Here is a 24,667-nt window from a genome sequence, read left to right on the forward strand (position 1 = left end):
AAGGTGGTTAAATTATTGCTGAAAGGACAAAACGGCTCTTCTTAATATTTTGGCTGCGACCCCTGAGCTAAGCTCACTAAAGTAAGTGGTAATCAGTGCGTGCCCGATTGCTCGACCTGTCCGTGGCTCAGTCATTACTGCACAGTTGCCACCAGCCCAGTTATTGACTGGGTATTAGGCATTATTTGTAGACGCTGCAGCTACTAGCTACAAAAATTTGTGCCTATCTACAGAAACTAGGGCGCTACTTAGCTGCTCCCCCATCCCTGGACTGGTTGTATGTCAACAATATGGACTATAATCCTGATTTACCTGAACTCTCTTAACTGTCTGATTTCTACTTCCAGCGCATTCCCGATCCAACCCCAAGATGATGTCTCCCAAAGAGAAACCCAAGAAGCTGCCCAAAGACAGTATGACGCTGCTGCCTTGCTTCTACTTTGTGGAGGTAGGAGCTGAGTTTGGAGTTGTTTGGGGTGAAAACATTACTGAACTTCTGTAAGATAGTATTTGACCTGTAGGCGGTTCGGTCAGTGAAATGCTTTACAGACTAACTGGTCTAAACAACATTCAGGTTCAGCCAATAGACAGTGATAAAGCAGAGCTGAACCTGTGACCGAATCACAGCTGTGATGCTCACGATAATGTGTTCCCTCTTGTGTTGTACCTTTTAAAAAGCACTCATGATGGAATTTTACACCAGACTGCAAAAAAGAATATTTTAACAAGTGAAAATCTTAAATGTAGTCAGTTTATCTAATATCTCTCATTATGCGACTGATGTAAGAATATTGTGGGATTATTGAACTTATTTCTAGACATTTTTACTTGTTTTTAAGCAGTTTTATCTTATAAAAGTGTCTGATTTCATTGGCAGATCATGTTCCTTGTTTTAATCATTATTTCTCAAAATGAGCAAAATTATCTTCATTATTTCTCCAAACACGTGAACTAATCTGCCAATGGAATCAGACACTTTCACCAGATAAAATCACTTAAAACTAGTAAAAATGTACAGAAACAGGTGGAATAATCTCATAATATTCTTACAGCAGCCTCATAATGAGGGATATTAGATTTATTCACTACATTTAAGACGTTTTTTTTTGCAAGAAAATGTAAAGCAAACAAGCCCTGAAAGATTGTACTGAATATTTAAATATTGTCAGATTATTCCACTCAGAGTGTTGTTGCTTAGCGACCAGCGGTCACTGGAGTGATACAGTTATGGTAACATATTCAAACCTGATTCTCAATCACATTGAACAGTAAATCAGTTTCTGAAGACTTACAATCAAATCTTGTTGTTAGATTAAGAAGTAATAGAATCATAATGAGGGATATTAGATTTATTCACTACATTTCAGACGTTTTCACTTATTAAGACGTTATGTTTTGCAGGGTAAAGTCCTCTACTGCTGCCAAAGCCTCTTAAAGTCAATCTGAAATCACAATGGACATTTTTACGATGTTAGTTCACAATCAATCATGTCGTATCATTCAAGCGATGGAATTCTTATATCTCTGTAATCTTTAAGTGTCGTGCCTCTAAATGCCAACTAATGTTTGGCTGTGTTAACACAACGCAGAGTGTGGATGCTAAAAGGCTCGCCTGCCCAGCCTGTTTACATCTTAACAAGTAAAAAAATAATAAATAAATAAATTAAGTTTTACACAAATGATTTGATTCAGAAAATACAGATCAAAATGTCATGGTACTTTTAAGACAGTGTCATCTAACTTCTCTCCAAATAAAAACATAATTAAAAAATAATATAAAGAAAGATCTGCCCTTTCTATTAAATTCAGCTCAAAAAAGGCCTGCATGTGCTTTCTACGGAGTGGAGTTTGTGTTTTTCTATTTTATTCATGTATTATAAGAAAAAAGGGGAAAAAAAATACCTGCAACAGCCTTGACCTGTTTAACACTGTATTTCAATACCACACTGTTAGTAATGAAGGTTCTGTTCATGTGCAGTTCTCGTTCATCAACATACAAACAGTGTAAATGTTCCCTCAAAGGTTCTGCAGTGGTTTTAAGGTCTGATTGTGAAGCTTAAATCAGTTTCTCCAGGTGAAAAGTTGGTATTTGTACCTTTTCATAACCAAATGTTTTAAAACAGAACAGTAGAATAAAAGCCTGGAGGCGAGGCGGGGCGTGGGAGTCAGTACAGCTTAGAGCACATCATTTCAGTGGATTATGGTTCAGTTATGTTCCCTGACTAAAGAGACTGAGATGGAGGCTTGAGTGTCCCACCCCAGTGACAGTTATTTCTGAGAGTGCAGTGAGCTGAATTCAGAGGACCTGGTGAAGCCCATGGGGGGAAAATATCCCTACAGTGAAATGTATCATCTTTTACTTACCACAGATTAGCAGTGATTTTCCAAAACACCATGTATTTGTTTCCATAGAGAAAACCAGCTCAGACCTGGGAATCATAATATAGGCATGAGGCCGACTACAGAATGGCGATGTCAGAGCCACTCAGGGAGTCGTGAGGTGTTACGGTTAAGGGATGTCGTTAGGCACAGTTCTGTTTAATGCACCAAAGTTTAGGAAACAATTTGTTGTTAATAATATGTGCAAAGCAATTCTTCTGCCTCTCAGTGTGTGTTAACCGTAGGCCATGGATGCTGTAAACACCACACCAGTTTAATTACTTGGCCTATTAATACAGATTGAAGTTTGTTTGATGTGCATATATCATGTGTTTTTCATCAGACGACTCGTTTTGTGGGTCTGATCAGAGATATACACCTGTATTTGTGACGTTAGTAGTGCAGGTGGAGGTGTTTCTTTACGTTAATCGCAGTGAAACAGAACGGCTGTGACTCACAAGTGAGATCCTGGCAGATTTGAGTGAATATTTAGCAGCTAACGTGCTAATTTATTCACATTTACTGGGTCAGGAGCTCAGACCTCCTCCCCGATGCTCTGAGCATGCTCGTGGATAATGGAAGGTGATGGGAAGCAGTTGTGTGTTTTTATTAGGAAGAGTTTAATGAGATTAAATGGAATTACAGACCGGATTATGGAGACTTAAGTAGCTATCGGACGTATTCGGCCTGATTAAGAGTTAATGATCACACTTTCGCTGAAGTAGGCATGCATTAAATCAGAGAAACAGTAAATGGTTCATTCAGAAAAACCCATTTTCAGTCTGTAGCTGTAGATCTGGAGGTGGTGAATTATGCATGACTGCACCAGTGAATGTTCACAGATTTCTCACAGCGAAATCCACTTAACCACCTCTGCCACCTCACCCACCACCCACCACCCACCACCCACCACCCGCTCTCTCTTTTGGAGTACACACGTGTTTGGATTAACTTTTTAACAGAATATTAAAGTATAAACAATGAAATACCTGTGATACAATGAAAAAAATCAGCAGTCTATAGTCATTTAAATGTAAATAATGAGGATTGTTCAGACTGAATATTACATTTTGTGGCTTTACAAAGTCAAAATGCACAAAAACAGGTAAGCTAAGTTTATTTATGGAGCACATTTCATCCTCAGTGATTTGAAGTGCTTTACATAAATAAAAACATAAACAACACGGAAATAAAGAAAGCAAGCACTTGTTTTTAATGTCTCTCTCTCTCCCTCTCTCCTATCTGTCCCTCTCTCTCTCTCTCTCCTTCTCTCCTATCTCTCTCTCTCTCATCTCTATCTCTCTCTCCCATCTCTCTCTCTCTCTCCCATCTCTCTCTCTCTCTCCCATCTTTCTCTCTCTCCCTCTCTCCTATCTCTCTCTCTCTCATCTCTATCTCTCTCTCTCTCTCTCTCCCATCTCTCTCTCTCTCTCCCTCTCTCCTATCTCTCTCTCTCTCTCTCTCTCTCTCATATCTCCCTCTCTCCTATCTCTCTCTCTCCCTCTCTCCAATCTCTCTCTCTCTCTCTCTCTCTCTCTCTCTCTCTCTCTCTCTCTCTCTCTCTCTCTCTCTCTCAGTTGCCGATCGTGGCCTCCTCTATGATCTCTCTGTATTTTTTGGAGCTGACCGATGTTCTCCAGCCGGCTAAAGTGGGGTTCCGTTGTTTTGACCGTTCTCTCAGTATGCCGTACGTGGAGACGGGTGATGAGCTCATTCCGCTGCTCATGCTGCTCAGCCTGGCCTTTGCTGGCCCGGCCGCTTCGGTCAGTAGCTAAAACAAACACTTATCACACTTTACACTCTCACATTAACTCCTTCTAAATGCAGCTTTTCTTGTATTCTGTTCATCTTTACGCTGATTAATTTCCCATATTAAATGATAGTCAGTCTTAAGTCAGACTTATTTGTAATAAACAGTTTTGTCTCCTTTGTGCATGTGTGGGTTTCCTCAAATGCTGTTTATAGCACCCCTGTATTATTAAAAATAATCTGTATTATTGTGTGGAAAATTCTACATCTGTACATAAACATTAAAATACAAACCTTTTATACGTTTCCCGCAGTTAATATCATGATTTGTTCAACTTACTGAGATTCATGTGCTCAAAAACCTGACGTACAGCCCTGTTTAATATGTGTGTGTAAACAGTAACCCAGTTTTTCAGCACTCATTCATCTGCACTCATCTGGTATTTTACTTGATAAGCCAGATTTAAGAACTCTTCCGACAGGCTTACACTCAGAATGTCTCTCTTCAGTGTGTCTGAGTCTAATTTTAGCGCACTAGGTGTTTAAAGAAGAGAGTGAGGGAAGTGTAGCCTCGGGCAGCTGGAGTGTAAAGTGAGTAACGTGTGATGTTTGTGCTTCTCAGATCATGCTGGGTGAAGCTTTGATGTACTGCATGCAGTCCCGGCTGAAGGCCCGGCCTGGCTGTGAGGCCAGCATCAACGCCGGCGGCTGCAACTTCAACTCATTCTTACGCAGGACTGTCAGATTCGTTGGTAAGCTCGACTCTTTTCTACACTTTTAGCTGCTTGAAACTGCATTTCACCTGTGTTGCATAATGTAAAGCCTTGTGGAGCTTGTTTCATCTGCAACCAACTCAGCTTTACATTTTTTTAAATAGCCAACTGTAGCATCAATATCAGGTTATTTCCTCTTCCTTTCACATAAGAAATTACATGCAGATGCAAGAAAGAGACGAATTTAGCACCAAAAACAAACCTCAGGTAGGTTTATGTAGCTAAAACTACAGTATGTATAGTTTTGTGGCTTTACACTGTGGCATGCGCCCGTCCCCTGGGCCCTGACGACAGCGGCGAGAGCTGGCAGAAAGGTGTGGCCCGAACTCCGAGCCCAGGTGAAACCCAGCAAAGACAGCAGGGAGAGGATGAAATCCACAAGGGAGTGGGGGACGGCATGCCCCGCCTCCTGGGCACCACCTACAGTCCCACAGCGAGACTATTTTAATTTGCCTCATGTTCGACCCCAGCAGCCAAGATGCGGAGCAGGGGCGCTGACAGCGATGCGGAGCGACAAGCTCTCTTTCCCTCTCAATTCAGGTGCTCTGCTGCTTGAATCAAACGTAAGGCACACAAAGTGGCCTAGCCGCAGGACCGGATGCAGTGCCCAGGAGTTGGAGCCCAGGAGTTGGAGCACAGGACTCGCACGCCACCCCCCACTCCCTCATGGATTTCATCTTCTCCCCACTGTCTTCATGGGGTTTCGCTTGGGCTCGAAGTTCGGTCCCCGCCTTCCTGTTGGCTCTTAAGGCCATCCTTGGGGCCCAGGGGACGAGCTCAGGCCACATGTACCTATACAGAAACTGGCTACTAGTAGCTGCTTGGTAGAATTGCGAATAACTTTATTATTTTTAGTCTCATGCAACACACATGAAGACAGGAATAGTACAGCTATATAACTAACTATATTTGCAGGCTATGAAGGCAGAACAGTGTTCAAATATTATTCATGTTACCTGGCTGACAAGCAACACAGCTGAGCTAACTGTTTAAGAGGACAAGTGACATGTAGCTAATAAACTGGACCCTCAGCATATGTGAGGGCTATTGTAGCACAGTGTCCTACTGAATGTGTCATAGTGTCCTCACTTTCTCTCTCTCTCTCTCTCTCTCTCTTTCTCTCTCTCTCTTTCTCTCTCTCTCTCTCTCTCTCTCTCTCTCTCTCTCTCTATCTCTCTCTCTCTCTCTCGCTCTCTCTCTTTCGACCTCTCTCTCTCTCTCGCTCTCTCTCTTTCTCTCTCTCTCTCTCTCTCTCTCTCTCTCTCTCTCTCTCTCTCTCTTTCTCTCTCTCGCTCTCTCTCGCTCTCTCTCTTTCGACCTCTCTCGCTCTCTCTCTCTCTCTCGCTCTCGCCCTCTCCCTTCCTCTCTCTCTATCTCTCTCTCTCTCTCTCTCTCTCTCTCTCCCTCTCTCTCTCTCTCTAGGTGTCCACGTGTTTGGTCTGTGTGCCACTGCTCTGGTTACTGATGTTATTCAGCTCTCCACCGGCTACCACACTCCGTTCTTCCTGACCGTTTGTAAACCCAATTACACGTTGCCTGGTGTGGCCTGTGATATAAACCCGTACATCACCCAGGACATCTGCTCAGGGCGAGACCAGTACGCCATCCTGTCTGCCAGGTACGCACACAGTCACTACAGTAAAAATATATATTTAAACCACATCTTGCTTTTTTTTTTAACTTGGCCGTTCCGACCAGTCTTCATCCCTACAAGTAAACAGACTGGTTTTGTTACTGTCCCTTTAAGACGGATTAGTGGTAAATTAAACTTTGCAAGTTTCCATGTATTATTACTGTTAAGACTTTTACCATGTTGGCATGCTACAATATGAATCTCTTTCATTTAAAACAAGGGAGAAAATTTTAGTTTTGGTGATGTTATGGATCCTTCATTATCATTAATTAACATTACCGCCAGCTGATGTTAACTAAGCGATCTACCAGTCAGATATTTTACTGCTAAAAGGCACTAAAACATATTAAAGCTTACTAAACTAAAACATTTTTAAAAGATCTTTTAACGTGGATTTGAGTTAAATTTTTAAATAAAAAAAACTTTCATGACTGCAACTAAAGTTTTTTAGCCACGCCCCCTGCATTTTAGAGCAGGAGGTGAGGCTGCATCCCTGTCCCTCATGGCCACATGGTGAGCAGTTAGATCCCATTGTTTTGAAGAAAATGTGTCCCAAAGTCTAAAAGTCAGTGAGAAACATTAAAAATCACCATATTTTCTGCAGTTCAGCCCTTTTTAGTGTTTTAATGATAAATATGGTGATTTTCTGCGTGAACAGCTGTTTAAAGCAGAGTTTCTGAGCTCAAAATGAGCTGAAATTGTCACTGAAACAGTCACTACTCACACATTTGGTAGAGTAATGATTGTTTTGGTAGAGACAGAATGGAATGTTCGATCATTAGTTTTAATAAAATCATAATTCAGGTGTCGAGTCACTCAGAGCAGAAGGGTTTTAGTCAGATCAGTTAAATCCCACGGGTTTCAGCTCTGACTTCAGCAGAGTGACCCGAACACTTCAAATATACTACTGATTTTCTTTTTTCCCAGAGGTAGTCATGCATGTATGTAGACACTGTTGTTCCTCTTTCTCCCTCTTTTCCTCCTCTGGGCTCTGTTTTACATGAAACTCTAAGCCTCAAACTCTGAGTCAGTGCTGGGATGTTTGCTTTATTTTCATGTTTCACTGAAACACCTTCCTCTCTCTCTCTCTCTCTCTCTCTCTCTCTCTCTCTCTCTCTGATCAGGAAAACTTTCCCCTCCCAGCATGCAACGCTCTCCGGCTTCGCAGCTGTCTACATATCCGTAAGCATTCTTCCAGATTTCCCTCTGGCACCGGCAGCGAGACACGCGAACAAAACCCTCTGTTATTTTTTTTTCATCTGAACTCTGACAAGTGTTGATACTGAAATAGCAGCACTGTTATAGGCTCTGTCTGAGAATCCTCCACTGCACCACTCTAACATACACAATTCCCTTCTCATCCCACATGATGCCCATCAGCCGAGACATGTTTAGTGTCTTTAGTTTTAGCAGTAGAGCTACGCAGCTAATCTAGATAACAAGTAATAGAAGCTTGCATTCCACCAATTAGCCTCATGCCTTAATCAGCACTCGCCTCAAAGTGTGTGGAGGTGTTCAGTCTCTTTAATAGACGTGATTATGTGGTTTCTGATTCTGTTTGATTCACTGTTATCTGTAAACATTTCCAAAAAAGATGGGATGCTGTGCAGAATGTAAATAATAATAGGATGCAAGGATGTGCAAATCAAGTAAACCATACTTTTAAAGGAAAATACTACAAAGACAACAAATCAAATGTTGAAACTGCACTAATGTTTTGTGGTTGTTTCAGCAGCTGTCACTTCCATGTGAAGTCTCTGGTTTTCTAGTATACAGTCAGTCTGTTGACCCCCGACCCCCAGCCCCCAGCCTCTCTGCTTACCCCTGCATAACGAGCTCCTCGTTAGTCAGCTTCAGTTAGCTCTGCCTCGTTGAGCTCAGTGTAAGAATCCAACTGTTAATTAAGACACCAGCCTCATCTTCATCCTTAATTGACACAGATGAGCAGATGTGGCACACCAGGACTGTGTCAGTGAGCAGTCGTGTCTCAGAGTGAAGATTAGGATGCTGGTTCATGAAGGGTCTGACACACAAGGCGGCCTTAGATGCTGACCTTAAACGATGCATAACACTGTGTGCTATTATTCAAAAGTTTGAAATATACAGTATGTATTAGACCTGTGCCGATAATTTGAAATTTGGTAGGCCACAATATTAAAAACGTTGTTGTTACTGGAGATGTTTTGGAGATGCAGATTATCTGTGCTTTTACAAGCTCTGCTCATGTGAGTTTTCTCTGCATCAGTGGCTGGTGCTCTGTAGTATGAACTTGTTAGCCTGATGCTAATTTAACATAGGGACAAGCCATTGGGGAACTAGTAGAAATTAGCATTATCAATGTGGTGGATGAAGAAAGGCTGTTTAGAATGTACAGACTTCGACACTAAGGTTCCACAAAGGCTCAAATTATTATTATTATCATTAAACTACTGAGTTCCAGCAATGTTAGCTAAGCTAATGTTATACAGCCCTAGCGCAGTACTGAACAGGGGTGTAGGAAGGTGTTTTAACCCCTTAAATGACCAGTGCCCCCTGTTTTATTACACACTTTGTACACAGTTTGCATCAACGTCCTTGTAGTTACTGAATAATAAGCTTTAGTATGTAATAGGGGTGTGGGAGAAAAGCGATTCTCATATGCATCGCGATGCAGACGTGAACGATTCTGAATCGATTCACAAATGTCAAAAATGGATTTTCTCAATTTTAATTTATGCTGTAGTATTGACGGAATGCGTAAAGTGGAACTTGGTAGTGCGGAAGTGCAGCGCCCAGTCAGTCTGTGGTAGCACATAACAAAACACAGCTGGATGAGCGAGAAATCCGACTGGATATGCATTAAAAGCAAAGTTCAATCAGGAGTCACAACTGTTCAGAAATGTTCAGAAGAGCCAATTAGTCCTTTCAACAACGTCAAACCACCTTGGCAGCCACAGCATTTAATGTCCAGTGTGTCTCAGTGTGTGATAATGTCCCAGTATAGGCTAAAAGATATGAATGAAAACACAGACGTACTTTGCTCTGCTTTAAGCTTCAGCTCAGCTGTAGCGGTTTTCCTCCCATCTCCACCAGAAAATGTTTCCTCTGAAGCAGAGCAGCTTATTGTAAAATGTCTCTCATCGTTCGGCTGTTTTACGAGGCTGAAGTCACGTATTATTCTCCAGCTTCTCATTCGAATTTTTCTGTTCCACCTTAAATTCTGACTGATGTAAACTTCATCTTCGCAACTTTTTAGTGATTGACAGTCTCTTGTTGCAGATTTAACATTCCAGGAAACTGCGCCGCTTTTAAATGCGAATAAGTCCATTTGTCTCTGGTTGTTCATCATAAATGTCCTTCTCTGCCTTTTTGTAGCTACTCGCCAGGAGAGACTGTGTTGCTAAGTGACCTGCAGTCTCGTTGAGAAACAGGGCTTCCGTGCTATGTTGCCCACTGACACAGTGACTCCTGACTCTATACAATGAGACCAAATCCGGAGTTATAAAATCACTAAAGAAAACGGGCAGGAGGGCCATGACGTGCTGCATGGACGTCCATTTTCACAGGATCTTATTTCACTGTAACTGCGCATTTTATCACAGATGAGCAGCAGCAGCATCTCAAGAGCTCCAAACCAAAGCAGTGAATGAGAGCCTTCCAGTTCAGTCACATCACTTCCTTTAGCTTTATTAATAAAAGATATTGGAAGTAAATTCATTAAAGATCATTACAGATACTCTACTTTAGAAGAAAATCATTTTATAATCGCATCACAGCCTCTGAATCTTAATCGTAATGGAATCGGTGCCTGAAGATTCCCACCCCTAATATGTAATAAGCCTGAGATTCTAAGCGGTTAAGTTTGGGCTGCTGAAATTTTAAGCAGTAGATACGTGACATGAACAGTGACATCACACAAACGTATTTGCCTTTTTTCTTTTCTTTTTTTATTTTGTTCGTTAATTTACATCAGTGCGTTTTCTGACTGACGTATCAGAAAAGTGCTGAGGCGACAATATACACGCATACCTGACACTTCAAACCGATGATGCTCACATAACTTTCCTCTGGATAAACCTTTGTGCAAAAGAATAAAGTGGCGTACAATCAGATTGTTGTTGCGTGGTGCAGTAACCAATTCTGTCACACTAGAACCCACACCAGCAGGAGATATAACAGAAAAAGAATTTGCTGAAAGCTTTTTGGGGATCAGAAATGGCCTAAAGCTCTGCACACACTGTCCCTCAATGCATCTCAACCTGCGTGGCCCCTAAGCAGCCAGCAGGATCACTTTTTGGATCACTATAGCGAAAATAAATTGTTATTATAAACAATGCAGCTACTGCGGGCTTTTAAAATGTGTGAATAAAAGTATAAACATAAATTTCACTTCCCTATTTAAAATTCAGAAGCTTCGTCTTTTGTCAACCTTTTAGACCCCAACAGAAAACGCTCTTATTTAGAATTGTTTTATTCTAGATATTTTATCATAAAACCAGAAGAAAATGGTCATTTCTTAACAACGGATGTGATTTTAGGCTATGAAATATCACGTCATGCACACGTAACATTAACTGATGGCTATCGCGGGTTTATTACTGAAAGTAATGCTTGAAAGCAAACTTAGAAACTGTGATGCATTTGATGTATCATTTCATCTTGTATGCTGTCAATATGATCTTGAATACAGTGTCTATCTGTAGAACTATTTCATTATGAATTCTGGTGCTGCAGCTTTCGCCCACTCACAGCTGTTTCTGCCATTTATTCTGACCGAGGATTGTGGGTGATTGACGGTCTGGAAGGATCCACCAGCCAATTCCTTCAGATTTTCAGTTTGCGTTTGTCTGCCGCTTTCAAAGTGTCTCACAGAACGAGACAACCTTGTGATGTGATGTAACGGCCAACTGCAGCCGTGTCCTTGGCACTGAGACTCATCTACGGTCAGACATCGGTTATGAGCAGAGGCAGGTGTGGGGAAGGAAAAATCCAAGAGGAGATCTAACATTTCTGTACAGGGGGGCTTATACTGCTCTTATTAGGCCTAAAATGTGAATAGATGGTAACAAACTCATTAGCTCTAGAACTGCTGATTGACTGGCTGCTAAGTGTCACTTTATTCAGCGGTAACTATGGACTATACATTTCCAGAGTGCTTGTATTTGCGTTTTATATATCAAAATCTTTTGCACAAAACTTTAGATGTCAGTTATAATGTCCTTATCAGAAGCTGCATTGCATTGCCACTATGGTTACCTGAATGTATGTTCTTTTTCTTCTTATTATTCTTATATTCTTATATCCAGATATTTGTCTGTTAACTTGCTCTGCAATTTTCGAGAAATAGGAACCGTTCCAACTCCAGAATGCTTGGTCTGATCAGGAATTGATCAGGAATTGGGTTTGGATACAGCTTTTTGGTTGTGCAATTTTTGTATCACATGACTATCAACAAATGGCCAATTTTTTTTTTTTTTGTACAAAAAAAGTTTGTGCATTCCACTTGCAGAATAATGATACAAATGCACTAGCAGCACCCTAGCATCTCTAGCAACCACAAGGGACACCATAGCGATCACCTAGCAACACCTTAGCAGCCACCTGGGTTACCATAGTGACCACCTAGCAACACACTAGGAACCGTTTGGCATACCATTGCAACCATCTAGCAATAACTGCTTGAAACACCCCAGTCTCGATGGAATACTATAGGAGCCATCTAGCAACATCCTAGCAACCACCTGGGATACCACAGCAATCACCTAGCAACCATCTGGGATACCACAGCAATCACCTAGCAACACCCTAGCAACCATCTGGGATACCCAAGCAATCACCTAACAATGCCCTAGCAACCATCTGGGATATCATAGCAATCACCTAGCGACACTCTAGCAGCCACTTGTGGCACCATAGCAACCACTTAACAGCAACCATCTGGGATACACTAGCAATGCCCTAGCAACCACCTGAGATACCATAACAATCATATAGCAACACTCTAGCAACCACTTGTGGCACCATAGAAACCACTTAACAGCATCCTAGTAACCATCTGGGATACCCTAGCAATCACCTAGCAACCATCTGGGATACCATAGTACTTACCTAGCAACCATCTGGGATACCATAGTACTTACCTAGCAACACTCTAGCAACCACTTGGGACACCATAGCAACCACCTAACAGCATCCTAGACATAATAAGAGTACAGTATAATAAAAAATAAATTGCTTTTGGAACATAGAAGTAGTAAATCCACCTATAAATCTAGTAGACCAAAAATAAAATGATCAACATTAAAAACAAGCACAATAGGTCTCCTATTATGGACCTTAAAACCACTGTTGGAGGTTTGAGGGTACTTTTACAGTGTTTCTGCCTTTAGTAATGGGAAACATACCTGGACAGTATCTTTATTCTGACAGTGAGGTTTTGCTGATAGCGAGTGTAGGTGCTCTCAGTGCACTAACATGCTTCCTCCTCTGTCCTGCAGATGTATTTTAACTCCACCATCTCAGACAGCACTAAGCTGCTGAAGCCTGTGCTGGTGTTTGCCTTTGCTATCGCAGCTGCCTTGGCCAGCCTGACGCAGATCACGCAGTACCGCAGCCACCCCATCGATGTCTACGTGGGCTTCGTCATTGGAGCCGGAATCGCCGTGTATCTGGTACGACACCTGCCACAACCGCCACAGCTCTGATTACAGTAACTTTTACAGGTCTTCTGCTTAACCAGGTCAGTGTAGGACACCAAAGTACTAGATCATTATTTTGTGTAGCAGCATGGTAAGTTTCGAATGACCTCACATACTCCACAGTACTGTTTAATTATTTGGGGTGAAAAGGACCAGTGAAGTACATGGCATTAAAAGGTGAAATTGCATGATTTGCTCATTTTCTCTGTGAAAACAAGTCAATGCATTCAGTTAGAAATGTCATGTAAATGTTGATGCACAGTTTCTATTAACTTATTGAGTTTAACACATTGAAAAAGAAAAAAATGAAGCAAAATATGAAGATAACTGGCATGGCTGGCAGCAGAGGGGTGGCTTGTGTGCAGCTGTGGTTAGCCAGTGAGCTAACATAGCAGTTGTCTAGCTGGCTTAGTCACCAACCACTGTAAAACTAAAGAAGATACACTGAAAAAAGGTGTATTAGCAACTGAAAACATCTTAAATATAGTCAATAAATCTAATATCTCGTTATGCGGCCGCTGTAAGAATATTCTAAAATTCTACCACTTGTTTCTGTACATTTTTACTTGTTTTTAGTGATTTTATCTGGTGAAAGTGTCTGATTCCATTGACAGATTTGTTTGTGTTTTAAGAAATAATGAAGATAATTTTGCTCATTTTAAGAAATAATGATTAAAACAAGGAACATGATCTACATTTAAGATGTTTACACTTATTTTTTGCCTAGAGTATATTAGCATAGCTGAAAACAGCAGCAGCCGTCCAGAAGCCTGAATTTTGTCCATATGTTTATCCAGCCAATTCCATTATACATTACTTTGACAGTTTGAGGGCAAACGAGTATATGACTGGGTCCTTGACTCAGATCAGGCCTGCACACTGTAAAGTCAGTAGAACTAATGGATGTGGCCCAAATCTGGCCCAACTACATTGTTGAACCACATTCCTGCCAGAAATTGAGTTCACAAATAAAATTGTCCTGGTTCTGGCCCTAGTCTGGCCCACATGTCCAACATCTGCAAAGTTAACCAAGCCAGAATCGGCCCGGAATGGTCCGCTGTCTGGGAAGTGTGTGACAATCAGGCGTGCAGTTAGCACATTAGCCCTATAGCTCCAGTGCAAACCTCAGACACTAAGCATGTCTCAGCTGCGATTGGCGGAAGAGGTGTGAAAATGGGACTTTTTATCCTTAAAGTTTTCAGTTTTAATGGTGATGCTAATGAACAGAGTTTAGCGTTATGGATGCGGATCTGTGCCCACGGTTCTCCAACCGTTTCCATTTATCTTTTTGGGTCTAATTATTGCTGTGGTGGCGGAGTCTCTGGCCTGCCTGCTGAGATTCTGGGTCAGACGCTCAGTCTCAGATTTATTTCTGCCTTTTCTCGCTGTGTTTTCTAAGCCGTCTACTGCAGCTCTATATATAGGATTCTGTTCTGTTACAGAGAGAAATCATCCCGACTCGCCGGGAACAATTTCACAGCTCTTTTTTCTCTCGCTCTCTCTCTCGCTCTTTCACACCATCTCGCTTTCTCTCTCTCTCTCTCTCTTTTTTATCTGTCATTTCTTCAGTCAGACACCATTCTGTGACATGTTGTTATTTTTTCTTCCCAGAATGCACCATCGCAGATAGATTCATAGATAGACTCCTGCTTGTGTTTGAATTGGAAATGAATTCTTGGAAGTGTCAGACAGTGTAACAGAGTGCAGGCGATCGGGAATAACATTGCCATCTTCACGTCTCAGAGCTTTAGGATGCGGCTCCAATCTTACCACATAATTCTCTATTAACTATGTGGTTCAGAGAGTGAACATTTACATGGTGAATTTTTTCATTGATTTATTTTCAATGTCAAAAACTATACTAATGATAAAAAATATATTAATATTAAAAAGATGTTAAAATGTATAATAACAGAAATTGTTTTATATTTCCTGATTATGCAGTGATCAATCTTAAGCCGTAGTGTTCAGTGTTCACTCTGAATTATTCAATAACTACTTTTAATTATTCAAAAACTACTATGACATTTTCAGGATCTGCTATGAATTATTCTGTATCTACAATTAATTACTAAGTATCAACTAGGAATTATTCAGTATTTACTATAAATTATTCAGTATCTACTATGAATTATTCAGTATTTACATTATTCAGTATCTACTATGGATTTTTCAGTATCTACTATGAATTATTCAGTGTCTACTATGAATTATTCAGTATCTACTATGAATTATTCATGATCTATTATGAATTGTTCAGTATCTATTATGAATTGTTCAGTATCTACTATGGATTATTCAGTATTTACTATACATTATGCAGTATGTACTATGAATGATATCAGCTATGAAGAATTTGGTCATTTTTATTAGCCACACCCCATTTTGTTTCTTTATTTGCATATAGTTTAATACTCCCTTTAAAAAGAATGCTTCGTCCTGCTATAAGCTGCTAGTTTCCTGCCAGTCTTATCTGTTGTATTATCTATTATATTAGGCTCTGTACGCTGTTGGAAACTTCAAGGCATCTGATGACTCTCCTCCTCGGCCAGTGAAGCAGCAGGTCCGCCCGCCGCAGAAGGATGCTTTGCGCGCTCTGACCCAGCGTGGTCACGACTCCGTCTACCAGAAAGCCCACACGTCCGAGAGTAATGATGAGCTGGCCATGGCTCCGGCCCATGTGGCGGGTCTGAACCGAAAGGTGCGGCGGGAAAAGGCATCTATGGGCAGTCTGAAGAGAGCGAGCGCAGACGTGGAGCTGCTGGCCCCCCGCAGCCCAATGGCCAAAGAAACCATGCTGACCTTCAGCAACACACTACCCAGAGCCAGCGCTAATGCCGCGGAGGAACCAGCCCAGCGTCACATGACTTTCCATGTAGGGCTGGACAATATGACAATAGTAGAAATGCTTTTACATAACATTTAGAATCAATAATGGTGGATCATCAAACCACGCCTTTCCAGTAATTGCAATAAAGCTCATTTCTGCTAGCACCCTCATGGGGTTTCTAGTAGTATGTTAGCACTAAGTTAATGCTGGAGAACTTGAATCATTTTTTAGCTGTTCTAGATTAAACACAGACATCTAAAGCTTGTAATAGACATTCATATAGTGTAGCTGCTCGAAGAAAAACATGCATCTCCATTGTATTTTATTTTTCTAAATCATTTGAACATGGCAGCTTTTCTTTACAATGCATGGAAATTTAAAGTTGAATGAAAGTCTAAAATTACTGCATTAAATTTAAGAATATTTTTGCCTTCTGCTGAACAATCACTACTCTGGAGATACTTGTTCCACATTGGACAGAACATGCATGTGTCAGTTTTACAGTGACTCTTTCAGTTAAGAGTTCTCTCATAGAGCTGCTGCCACTGTTTAACATTTCTAACAACTAACCAAAACACTGCTTAGACTTCAGGTCGTATTCACAGTCAGCTGCGTATCTAGAACTTCTAGAATGTTTTTTGGTCCCATTGTAAATCAGAACATGGTTGGATGGTTCCTCTGTCACTTGTTTATTATGTTAGTAGTTAATCTAATGGGTAAGGACTTCAGTCCAGCTCCTGAGGTCCTAACCAATGGGAGAGCTCGCTTGGCTGTGTCTACATAGATGTCATTGAGAAAGCAATCCTGATTGGACAATTTTTTCACTAAGGGTTTCAAGATTATTAACCCTTTTGTTTTGATCTAAAACTTAACAGTGTAATAAGAGCATTACTGCAATACTCAGAGAAGAATCTTTGGGGGGTTTCAGTGGTGTTTAGGTCTTCTCTTGAGGTCTCCTGGCTGATATGTACCTGGTTTAGGGAGGCCTCATATCTCCAAAACAGTGGCTTTGTTCAAATAACAGCTGCTTCAAACATCTATTAATGTAATTACAAGAATGTACAAATTTTCATGTAGGTAAATGGTACAGTAACGGAAATGGTCTACACGGTTAAAAGAAAAAATGACATTAAAAGGTTTTCTTACAACAGCAACTACACTTAGCATCTCCTAATTCTCAATCTGAATAGTATTTACAAACCCTGAAGAAAACAAGAGGCTCATCTTGGTCTAGCATACAAAAATACACTCACTGGCTACTTTATTAGGTACAGTTGTTCAGTTGCTTGTTAACACAAATAGCTAGTCAGCCAATCACACGGCCAAAACTCAATGCATTTAGGCATGTAGAGGTGGTCAAGACAACTTGCTGAAGTGCAGACCGAGCATCAGAATGGGGAAGAAAGGGGATTTAAGGGACTTTGAACGTAGCTCAAAGTCGTGGTTGTTGGTGCCAGACGGGCTGGTCTGAGTATTTCAGAAACTGCTGATCTACTGGGATTTTCACGCACAACCATCTCTAGGGTTTACAGAGAACGGTCAGAAAAAGAGGAAATATCCAGTGAGCGGTCAGTTGTGTGGACGAAAATGCCTTGTTGATGTGAGAGGTCAGAGGAGAATGGGCAGACTGGTTCCAGATGATAGAAAGGCAACAGTAACTCAAATAACCAACCAGAATCTCTGAGGAACGTTTCCAACACCTTGTTGAAAGTATGACACAAAGAATTAAATTAAATTAAATTAATTAAATTAAATTAATTAAATTAAATTCAATTCTGAAGGCAAAAGAGGGTCCAACCTTGTACTAGCAAGGTGTACCTAATAAAGTGGCCGGTAAGTGTAGATACACATTAGATATACATGGTTTTATTTAATACAGAACAGAGTATATACACAAATAGCTAGCTGGCTAACTCTCCAGCAGCTGTTGCAAGGGAATGGTTAGACTTCTTCAGTCCCCCCATAGCAAATACAAGACACAATGTAGTGTAGCGATGTAGCAACTGTTCAGAGTTTAAGCTTTTGCTGCTAATACTGCATGGGACAATCATTTTATTACAAAATACTTAAAGTTTTAAAATTATTATAAGTGGAAAAGATTATGTAGATTAACTATTTTTATCATTTTATCATCCAGGCTTACTTCCATGCTCCTGTGGATCCACAGCGCTCCAAGCAACTGGTGTCAGAGTGGAAGCAGAAGTCTGTGGAGATGCGGAGTCTTAGCCTGAGGGATGACGACCAGCAGGGTGGCACTGTGGATGAAGCAGAGGAAGAAACTGAAGCTGATTTCAAAGAAGAGCCAGACATGGGCGCGGCATCTTCTTCTCTGTATCCAGCCATGCAAGCCAGTAGGGGGGCAACAGCAGCACCACCAGGAGCCACCAAAGTGACAATGCCACAGAGGCCCGGTGCTCCACAGCTGGTTCACATCCCAGAGGAAGCTTCCAGACCTCCACCAGTGTCTCCAAAGAGCACCACCACCAGGGCTAAGTGGTTGTCCATGTCGGAGAAAGGATTACCGGTGCCTGCAGCCACTCCAGAGCCGCCGAGGCTTCCTAACCAACCAAGGATTGTCCAGGTTGTCGCCATGGCCAAGCAGCAGGCCAGCCAGGTCACTGCAGTCAACATATCGAAGTCTTCTGAAACAGCCTCATCCTGTGGTACGTCCAGCACGGGATCCGAGTCACCGTACTATCGGGACGGCTCCAGCATCATTACGGTAGATGCTCACGCCCCTCATCACCCGGTGGTACGACTGTCTTCCACAGGTGGAAACACGTGGGACTGGAGGAGCAGCACCAACGGGAGCACAGAGATCCATGAGACCAGCCGTACATTGCCCAGGCAGGAGTATAGACCGATCAAATTGGACGAGTCCAACCAGGGTCTGCTTCCACCCCCACCGCATCCGGACCTGTTGCTGGACAGCCACAGCCACCGCAAATCCTCAATTTCAGCCAAGGATTGGGAGCCAGGGCAGCCCAATCCAGAACCAGACCATTTCTTCAAGAACTTACAGACTGACCGGCGGTTTAAGGACGGAGGCCTATAGAGTGGAATGGTGGACAAAAATCTTTTTTTTTATCTCTATTAGTTGGAAATACAGTGTTGTGAGTATGGGAGGAGGGAGAAGGAAGATTGCTCTCTTGACCATCTGGGGTGCATCAGATGGAAGTTTGTAGAGCAGAACTGGAGACAAAACTCTTCTTTTCTATAGTGCAGTGGTCATCAGCCCTGTTTCTGGAGATCTACCTGGCTGCAAGGTTTAAGTGCCAGTCTTTACACACCTGATGCAACCCATACAGTATATATAAAGTTTATATCACAGTACCTATACCTTATTCATTTGACTTACTGAGAAACTGTAGAACAGACTCAGTTTATATCACAATACCTACATTTAGAGTCGCTTATTCATTCAGTCTAATAAGAAACTGTAGAACAGACTCGGTTTATATCACAATACCTACATTTAGAGTCGGTTATTCATTCAGTCTAATGAGAAACTGTAGAACAGACTCGGTTTATATCACAATGCCTACATTTAGAGTCGGTTATTCATTCAGTCTAATGAGAAACTGTAGAACAGACTCAGTTTATATCACAATACCTACATTTAGAGTCAGTTATTCATTCAGCCTAATGAGAAACTGTAGAACAGACTCAGTTTATATCATAATACAGTGGGTTGCAAAAGTATTCAGCCCCCTTGAACTTTTCAACCTTTTGCCACATTTCAGGCTTCAAACATAAAGATATGAAATTGACATTTTTTGTGAAGAGTCAACAACAAGTGGGACACAATCGTGAAGTGGAACGAAATTTGTTGGATATTTTAAACTTTTTTTAGAAATAAAAAACTGAAAAGTGGGGCGTGCAATATTATTCAGCCCCCTTGCTTTAATACTTTGTAGCGCCACCTTTTGCTGTGATTACAGCTGCAAGTGGCTTGGGGTAGGTCTCTGTCAGTCTTGCACATCGAGAGACTGAAATTTTTGCCCATTCTTCCTTGCAAAACAGCTCGAGCTCAGTGAAGTTGGATGGAGAGCGTTTGTGAACAGCAGTTTTCAGCTCTTTCCACAGATTCTCGATTGGATTCAGGTCTGGACTTTGACTTGGCCATTCTAACACCTGGATACGTTTATTTGTGAACCATTCCATTGTAGATGTTGCTTTATGTTTTGGATCATTGTCTTGTTGGAAGATAAATCTCCGTCCCAGTCTCAGGTCTTTTGCAGACTCCAACAGGTTTTCTTCCAGAATGGTCCTGTATTTGGCTCCATCCATCTTCCCATCAATATTAACCATCTTCCCTGTCCCTGCTGAAGAAAAGCAGGCCCAAACCATGATGCTGCCACCACCATGTTTGACAGTGGGGATGGTGTGTTCAGGGTGATGAGCTGTATTGCTTTTACGCCAAACATAAGTTCGATTTTGGTTTCATCTGACCAGAGCACCTTCTTCCACATGTTTGGTGTGTCTCCCAGGTGGCTTGTGGCAAACATTAAATGAGACTTTTTATGGATATCTTTGAGAAATGGCTTTTTCTTGCCACTCTTCCATAAAGCCCAGATTTGTGCAGTGTACGACTGATTGTTGTACTATGGACAAAGTCTCCCACCTCAGCTGTAGATCTCTGCAGTTCATCCAGAGTGATCATGGGCCTCTTGGCTGCATCTATGATCAGTCTTCTCCTTGTTTGAGCTGAAAGTTTAGAGGGACGGCCGGGTCTTGGTAGATTTGCAGTGGTCTGATGCTCCTTCCATTTCAATATGATCGCTTGCACAGTGCTCCTTGAGATGTTTAAAGCTTGGGAAATCTTTTTCTATCCAAATCCGGCTTTAAACCTCTCCACAACAGTATCTCGGACCTGCCTGGTGTGTTCCTTGGTCTTCATGATGCTCTCTGCGCTTTAAACAGAACTCTGAGACTATCACAGAGCAGGTGCATTTATACGGAGACTTGATTACACACAGGTGGATTCTATTTATCATCATCAGTCATTTAGGTCAACATTGGATCATTCAGAGATCCTCACTGAACTTCTGGAGTGAGTTTGCTGCACTGAAAGTAAAGGGGCCGAATAATATTGCACGCCCCACTTTTCAGTTTTTTATTTCTAAAAAAAGTTTAAAATATCCAATAAATTTCGTTCCACTTCACAATTGTGTCCCACTTGTTGTTGATTCTTCACAAAAAATTACAATTTCATATCTTTATGTTTGAAGCCTGAAATGTGGCAAAAGGTTGAAAAGTTCAAGGGGGCTGAATACTTTTGCAACCCACTGTACCTACATTTAGAGTCGGTTATTCATTCAGTCTAATGAGAAACTGTAGAACAGACTCAGTTTATATCACAATCCCTACATTTAGAGTCGGTTATTCATTCAGTCTAATGAGAAACTGTAGAACAGACTCGGTTTATATCACAATACCTACATTTAGAGTTGGTTATTCATTCAGTCTAATGAGAAACTGTAGAACAGACTCAGTTTATATCACAATACCTACATTTAGAGCCGGTTATTCATTCAGCCTAATGAGAAACTGTAGAACAGACTCAGTTTATATCACAATACCTACATTTAGAGTCAGTTATTCATTCAGCCTAATGAGAAACTTGTAGAACAGACTCAGGTTATATCACAATACCTACATTTAGAGTCAGTTATTCATTCAGCCTAACAAGAAATTGTAGAACAGACTCAGTTTATACCACAATACCTACATTTAGAGTCGGCTATCCATTCAGTCTACAGAGAAACTGTAGAATGGACTCAGTTTATATCATAATACCTACATTTAAATGAGTTGTGTTCTACTAGTTTATCATTGGGTTTAATTGGATTTCATCTGAAATCTGTAAGTGTGAAAGAGCCTGCAGATGTCAATTAACTAATTAGATGTATCAGGTGTTTCACAGCAGGACAACACTAAACTGTGCAGGACAGGGTTCTTATCAGGGTTGGTGGTCACTGCTGTAACAGGTGGGTTCAGTGTGAGTACAGTCGTGTTTGTCAGTAAAGCTGAGGGAAACGAAGGCGGCTCTTGGCTGCCTCATACGGAGCATCTGGAGTGGATCAGAGCGCAGCAAATCCAGCATGCGAGCACAGACGCCCAGGGAACAGCAAAGACTGAGCACAATCTGGGACGAAAGCTTCAAATCTGACCAGCGAGAAGGAGCTTGTCATGAATTCACGCTCGTGTGGAACATAAACCAAACTAATAAACACAGATATCAGGAGGTTCTGCTCACTTTCGTTCTGAAGATTGACAGCGCAGAGGCACTTGCTGATCCACACCAAGGAGCCACTTTGATATTTTGGTAACTTCACTGCTGGGCAGTGTTCAGAAGGTTGCATGGCACCTGCATAAGCCTGTCATAGCCATACATAAACACTTAAAAGCTCCAGATTCCAACAGACCTCATTTGTCATAAAGGTTGCATTTGCAAACTTTGAGGTCAAGTTGACATAATATCTCATTCAGGTGAACTTTTTTCTGTTTTCTGGCATGAGGTGGTGTCATGATACTTTCTAGTGACATTATAGATGATAGAACTCGGACGTCAGGCTGATTGAACAAATGTAAGCATTTTCTGTAGCCCTCAGATGAATTTAGTTAACATTAATAAGATTTAAGTAGGATTATGCTCCTGCAATGTACGCTAAGCTACAAACGTGCTGTATTTCACCCAAACATGATGCAACTTAATATCAGGAAAAACTGATGTCTCCTCAAACTTGACCAAAGCAGCCTTCACTACGAAAAAAAATTCTATCTTTACAAGTGAAAACGTCTCAAATGTAGTGAATAAATCTAATATCCCTCATTATGAGGCTGCTGTAAGAATATTATAAGGTTATTTCACCTGTTTCTGTACATTTTTACTAGTTTTAAGTGATTTTATCTGGTGAAAGTGTCTGATTTCATTGGCAGGTTAGTTTACTTGTGTGGAGAAATAATGAAAATAATTTTGCTCATTTCAATAAATAATGATTAAAACAAGGAACATGATCTGCCAATAAAATCAGGCACTTTTATAAGATAAAACTGCTTAAAAACAGTTAAATAAGTTAAGTTAAATAACCTATATAGTCTTACAAACATTTCAGAATGAGAAATATTAGATATGTTGACTACATATAAGACGTTTACACTCACTAAGATCTGATTTTTTGCAGATGTCTATCACAGACGACACTGTTGGAATAAGCATTTATAAATGTTTATGTGGGTCAAAGTCAGTTGTCATGATGAGCTCAGGTAGGTGTCATGTAGCCTAATGAACACTGACCCACAGTGAAGTGTTAGCGATATATTTTAAAGGCAAAGTTCACAGAAAATTAAGTTTACAACCACCCACCACCCCCACTCTGAATGTAGACGATCAACCAATATCCACGATTTTTCTCACATAGTTTGTCCTGTTTTCAAAGAAAAAATTTCCTGTCTTCAAAAAAGTGTTCACAGAAGCACACAAAAACAAACACTGCCATGACCATTCCAGCCCAGTGGACACAAACTTTTTATGTCAGACGCCTTTTACATGCAGGCCGTTCAAAATCTGAATGATCCGAATTACAATGTCTGATTCCTGCCAGAAAATAAAAGCTTAAAGAAGTGAAAGAAAGCTACTGCTTGCTGCTGTGGTTAACACGGCCCTGAGCCAACTGAGCTTTTTACTCCATTTCAATTATGGAGATTTCTTTAAAGCCACAAACAGCATCTTCAGAACAACTGAGGTGTTTTAATATTTGACTCCCCATTTAAAAGAATTGAATAGCATGAATATATTTGAGCAGAGCCTGAAGTTTTGTGTAAAACTGCTTCTTTTTAAATTTTATTTGCCTGATATAGTATTTAAAACTATAACTATAATACTATACTAAACATAGATACTATTTGACGTTTCCTTAAATATATTTTTGATTCCATATTTTTTGATGCAGATTTTGACACAAAACAAACTTTTATTTAACTAGTTTCTGTGTACTATTAACTTTATACCTCGCCAAATATCGTCATGGAAATCTCCCATCTTGCACACATGAATTCCCGCTTTAGTCCATGTTTATAGATACTGTCATAGACGTCTATTAGAGAGTACTCAAAGAGAAAATCCACAAATTTTTCAAAATTCCTGCATAATTAACTGGTTAAGATGTAAACAGAGTCGTTCAGACCAGTTTGGTGTGAAACCCTCTGTTCTAGAACTTAGAGTCAAAACTGCTCACAGTGGTGGTGATAGGAACCAGACGTCCCCCTCTAAAAGCTCCTCACAGAAAGTTCCTACATGAAATGGTTCTGAATTCACTGCCTGAGGACTGAGACACTGTTTTATGATAGTTTACAGAACTTAAACTCCATTCATGGTGGAGGGAGACATGCAGGACGCTGTGCGGCAAAATAGTCCCCAAAGAAAACGGACTATTCCAGATTTTCCACTATTTTCCATCATCAACATTCCATATAAATTCAGAAGACTCGTGTAGGTTCTCTGGTAGTTCTGGATGGTAAATAAAATGTCTATATCTGTGTTGTAGTCATGACGCCTGGTTCCTATCACCACCACTGTAATAACGTCTGAACCATTTCACACCAAACCCACTCTGAAACTCTC

The 24,667-nt window shown here is 40.9% G+C and overlaps 1 protein-coding gene across 1 annotated transcript in view; it reads left to right on the plus strand.

The window, feature by feature from the left end:
- The window catches only part of plppr3a (phospholipid phosphatase related 3a), a 36,730-nt gene extending 17,209 nt beyond the window's left edge, over positions 1 to 19,521 (plus strand). Inside the window, exons 3-10 of the mRNA XM_017706303.2 lie at positions 348 to 448; positions 3,957 to 4,142; positions 4,751 to 4,880; positions 6,324 to 6,519; positions 7,659 to 7,716; positions 13,011 to 13,184; positions 15,709 to 16,086; positions 18,179 to 19,521. Of these exons, the coding sequence (XP_017561792.2) occupies positions 371 to 448; positions 3,957 to 4,142; positions 4,751 to 4,880; positions 6,324 to 6,519; positions 7,659 to 7,716; positions 13,011 to 13,184; positions 15,709 to 16,086; positions 18,179 to 19,096 (2,118 nt within the window). The 5' untranslated portion in view covers positions 348 to 370 and the 3' untranslated portion in view covers positions 19,097 to 19,521. The remainder of the gene's footprint in view (positions 1 to 347; positions 449 to 3,956; positions 4,143 to 4,750; positions 4,881 to 6,323; positions 6,520 to 7,658; positions 7,717 to 13,010; positions 13,185 to 15,708; positions 16,087 to 18,178) is intronic.
- The last annotated feature ends 5,146 nt before the right edge of the window (positions 19,522 to 24,667 follow it).

This window comes from Pygocentrus nattereri, chromosome 17 (genome assembly GCF_015220715.1).
Source record: "Pygocentrus nattereri isolate fPygNat1 chromosome 17, fPygNat1.pri, whole genome shotgun sequence".
NCBI classification, from domain to species: Eukaryota; Metazoa; Chordata; class Actinopteri; order Characiformes; family Serrasalmidae; genus Pygocentrus; species Pygocentrus nattereri.